The 4,737-nt window shown below is 43.4% G+C and overlaps 1 protein-coding gene across 1 annotated transcript; it reads left to right on the top strand.

Annotated features, from left to right (window-relative positions):
• The first annotated feature begins 1,080 nt into the window (after positions 1–1,080).
• LOC136487574 (uncharacterized) lies at positions 1,081–4,174 on the top strand. Its single transcript, XM_066484698.1, has 2 exons — positions 1,081–1,246; positions 2,645–4,174. The coding sequence occupies exons 1-2, from the start codon at positions 1,158–1,160 to the stop codon at positions 3,864–3,866; spliced, it is 1,311 nt and encodes a 436-aa protein (XP_066340795.1). The 5' UTR covers positions 1,081–1,157; the 3' UTR covers positions 3,867–4,174.
• The last annotated feature ends 563 nt before the right edge of the window (positions 4,175–4,737 follow it).

The raw sequence follows: 4,737 nt of genomic DNA, 5'->3' as shown, positions 1-4,737 counted from the left end.
TCACCATCTATCCTCCAGCAGTGCTTCGCCACCTAGCAGTGGCCAGAGGTGTGCTCAGCAACAACTTGTGCAACTGATTAACTTGCATTCTGAACTTTGATGAGCTTGTGTCAAACTATGATGGTGAAACAGCTGATGATTGTGCCAAAATTGTTGTGTTGTGACAATTTCTAGAATTGATTGACTTATTCTTCCATTTTCATTTTTCCTTTTTAGACTATGGAGGATAGAAGCCGCTGGATGTACGTTTGGAACTGTACTTGTGATGACTATCTAGATGGTCTTAAATTTTTCCTAACTGCTGTAGAGACAGATATGTTGAATGGACAGAAGTCATCTGTGTGGTGTCCATGCGTTGACCGTAAGAATGAAATGCAATACTCAAATTTGATGACAGTCCATGCCCATCTAATAATGAGAGGATTCATGGATGACTATAGATGTTGGAATAAGCATGGAGAAGGTGTCAATGACCAAGATCAGGCGCAAGCTGCTGGTCAGCATGATGGTGACGAAGTCCTCCATGAAACTAATTATGTCGGTGGCGAGGAAGCACCCTTTGGCGATCAGGAACTCTGTGATGATGATGTAGCAGATATTGCTGTCAACTATGATGCTGACCATCTTGCTAAAAATCTGGAGGAGATGGTGCATGATGCATTCGGCTTTGAGGAGTACACTGGTTCGGAGTTTAAGAAGCTGCAACAGCTATTGAAAGATATGAAGACCCCACCCCATCTAAGTTGCAATGAGAGGTATACAAAGTTGTCTGCTTCGCTAAAGCTTCTCCAATTGAAGGCAGTAAATCATTGGACTGACAATGGCTTCAGAGAATTGCTAGAAGTGCTTGTGGATATATTTCCCGAGGGGAATGAGATACCCAGGACTACATATGAGGCCAAGAAGGTTGTTTGCCCAGTGGGATTGAAGTTTGAGAAAATTCATGCTCGCAGAACTGTAATCTTTTCTGCGCATTGTTTCAATTTTTTGAAGTATATATATTTTTTATTATCTTAGACAATACGTAATAAAATGAACTGGGCCGAGCAGACCTTGTTTGGTTGGGCCGAGTGGGCCTGCCATTGTTTTACCTTGGGACGTTCTCCTCTCCAAGGAGCAGGAGCTCGAGCAGCCAACGCCTCCACCACGCGACCTCCATGGCCGGAAGCCGCCGCCGCCGCAGAGCGCGGTCATCGGAGCAGGGCGCCGAGTCCTCGTCGCTGGCGGATGCCACTCTCAGCACCAGGTCTGCAGCCTGACGCCAACCCTAACCGCTCATCTCTCTTTCTTTTCCTCCCGATTCTTAATTAGGGTGTATTTATTTATTTCCTGAGCGGATGGGGGCGGATCCAAGACAGAAAAAAAGGGAGAAAATCCACGACCTTCTACCACCCATCAGTCAATCAGTAGTCTTGCTGTAGTCAACCAGTAGTCAATAAACGAGCTCATCGATCAGTATATTACTGAAATGGTTTTTTTTTTATGGAGGATCAATTAATACTTGTGATCCATTTCGGAAAAAAAACAATTGTGAAATATCATGCTTTATGGCTACCTGTAGTTCCAAACCGTTCTTTCCCATTGATTCTGACCACATTGTCTCTAGGATTTCAGTAAAAATGAGTTGTTATTGTTTCAAGTGCATAATCATTTTTTTACCTGAAAATGTCCCTGTGCGAGTAGCTATCTGTGATTCTATATTTTGTTGATGAATTTGTGTGCCATTTTTACGAACTGGCAGTGATAGTTAGGGTATTTTGGTCAATTAGTAGTGGCAGTTTGTGCACTGGCCTCCTTTAATTTTGGGTTTCCAGTTTTCCACCCCCTGTTAATAAGCCGTGCCTGTTTGAGATTATTCTGGCGTTTTCATAAACATCGAAAATGTTCACTCCAGATCAGTTCTAGTCTTGGTCACACCGCTGCCTTGAACTTTGCTCTCTTGGTTCAGCGATGAGGTGGAACGCAATGTCAAATTTGATTTGGATGGATACTTTTGTGGCGACCCTGATTACTGGCATGGAATAAGCTGTTAAAAAGAACCAAAGCATCCACATAAACCGGGGAAGGGATGATTGCCCATTTAATATTATGGAAATGTATATTCATCACATGACGTGACTCGGTTATTGACTGGATGTGTTGGATCTACAGTAGACAGAATCAGAAAAGAGCGCATTTCATTTCACCACGGAGTCTCATGTGTATTTGGTCATCCTCATGGTTATGGGGTTGCCAGGAGCAATACTCACTTCTGATTAGTGACCTAGTAAATTATTATAGAAAAGACAATTGAAAGTTGTCTGGGTAAGAAGAGGAGCATATCACTTCGCTTTTATGTCAATTGATATTTATTTTGAGTATATTATGCAAATCACTCCCTCTGCCATGATTTGAAAATATACAAATTATACGTACCGTTGGCACACCAAAAGAATCTAGTTCTGCTATTGTGGAGAAAACAAACTGTCGGTGGCTCTGACATAGGTTGTCCCGATTAAAGTTTAGTATGTCAAGATAGATCACCATGCTTGTTGTTCTGTTAAATCCTGCTGCATTTCCTACAGTGTATTAACTCCAACAGTATAACTCTATTATTATTCAGTTCTTTATTCTGATCCATTGTTATTGAATTTCTATGTGGCAGAGAAGTTACCATTGTGGAGAAGTCAGGCTCTACTTCATCTGGACCTTATGTTTGTGCAGATATCCTGGACAGCCTGCTTCATGAAATCATCGTTCTCATCAACTCATTCCAGGACTTCCTTGCTTTTACTGGCACATGCCAGTCTTGGCGTGCAGCAGTCTCTTCCTTCCCCTCTGTGTATGCTTTCAGCTTCCCACCTCTCCACCTCGATCCAGATGGTCCTTATGTCCCTCCACATAGCAGAGGTATCAAGCCCCTCTGTTTGTCTATTTGCAAATGGAAGCTCAGTGACATTACCAAGAAAAACTTATCCCTTCGATGTTCAGCGCCTCAGAATACTCCAAATGAAATGAACTATCTGGGCTGCTCACATGGGTATCTTATCTTTACATGTGAGGAGCACTGCCTCCTTGTCGATGCATACACTGGTGCCAAGGTGAAGGCCCCCGAACTCCCATGCAACAACAAGCTTGGTTACTCTTCTGGCATTGGTATCCTTACGGCTCCATTCAATTCACCCAACTCCCGCCTCCTCCTTTTCTCAAGGGCCTCCATGTTTGAGTGGCAGGTTGGAACAAACTCCTGGTTAGAGCATCCTCTTGATCTTGGCCATGAACGCATCTGTCAGGTTGTGTCCTTCAAAGGTCATATTCTTGTCATAGATGCTTTTATGAGGCTTTACACTATCGAGTTGACACCTCAGTTCAGCATAAAGCAAATATCAGTTGCGCAGAGCTCCCTGCAGAGCCTGCTTCTTACCCCATGGTTGGTGGTCTGTGGTGACATGCTTCTCATGGTTGACCTCGCAATTACTTGTAGTTCTGTCCCCTCACTTAGCAGCTCGCTTAGCTTTGCCGTGCCCAACAGCCACATTACATTTTTGAAGGTCTTTCGCCTTGACTTCTCAGTGAAGCCAGCCAAGTGGGTACAGATGGAGAAGTTGGAAAACCATGCTCTGTTTCTTAGCCTGGATGGGAGGAATCCTGCAATTTCTTGCATGAACCCTGAGAGATGGGGAGGAAAGAGTAACTGCGTTTACGTTGCCAGGCTATTCGATGATGCTGATCCTGAAGAGAGTTGGACTGCACTGGAGGTTGGTCAGTCAGTGCCCCACCGCCGCGTATTTGACACCATGATGTATGGTCTTACATTCCCACCAGACTACAGGCAAATCGGTAGCCTCTGGCTGTTCCCCAGTCTGGTTTATGGCGCTACCCAGTGATCGTGTTGGCCTTGCAGAGTATTGGCTAGTTTTGCACCAAAGGAGATTGCTGTTTTCTTAGTTTCAGTTAGCAAGGTCGATGTAACTCAAACAGTTTCCTGAGCTGGACCATCGTTATGTGTTCAAAATACTTATGATGTGTATTGGGCGTGCCTGCTTGTAATCTGGTGAAGAACTGAACATCAGGATTGCATTTTGCATTCGCCATTTGAACCCTGGTACCTGTGCACTTCTAAATCTAGCTGATGGTTTTTCAGGTTTTGTTACCATTTGCTGTTGCTATTCTGGTTATTGTTACTGGTGCAGGAGAAATTGGAAAAACGAATTATAAAAGGTTTGTACCGAGTTGTTAGTGACGGTGGCTTTGTCATCTCTGCGCTTCCATGCATTTTCCCCTTATTTCAGTTTTCTGCTTCAAGCATGTGTGCCTTATGTATTCCTTCACTGTTTGACCGTGTATTTTCTAAAATATTCAGTACAAGTTGAACCGTTATACTATGTGTTTGTCATCATAGTAATCAGCTCGAGTTTTTGTCTACAGCATGACGGCTGGGAAAAAAATGGCAGCTGGGCTGGAGTTTAAGCCATGTTCTCACAAGGCAATGTGGAATGGGAACTTATTTTACAACGTGGAACGTAAATGATCCCGAATCAGGAACATGGATGTTCCCGAGAAACGTGGCCATGTTCTATGCTTCGCGTGCAAGTTTGTGCAGCTTGTTTCTGTCTACAATCGCCAATTCACGATGACGCACAAAACTTAGGATAGTTTTGTTGTCACCCAATTTTAAGGATAAAATGAAGTGCAAAATTTTATGTGCGCCTAGAGATCAGTCACACACATAAGTTGATAAATTATAAATAGTATCAT

This window comes from Miscanthus floridulus, chromosome 10 (genome assembly GCF_019320115.1).
Source record: "Miscanthus floridulus cultivar M001 chromosome 10, ASM1932011v1, whole genome shotgun sequence".
NCBI classification, from domain to species: Eukaryota; Viridiplantae; Streptophyta; class Magnoliopsida; order Poales; family Poaceae; genus Miscanthus; species Miscanthus floridulus.
Note: the sequence above shows the minus strand (reverse complement) of the source record. Positions and strands in the feature narration are given on the sequence as shown.

Coding starts and splice junctions, on each gene's coding strand:
- LOC136487574 (XM_066484698.1), top strand. CDS start 1,158: ATGGCCGGAAGCCGCCGCCGCCGCAGAGCGCGGTCATCGGAGCAGGGC. Junction 1,247..2,644: donor GATGCCACTCTCAGCACCAG/GTCTGCAGCCTG, acceptor TCTATGTGGCAG/AGAAGTTACCATTGTGGAGA.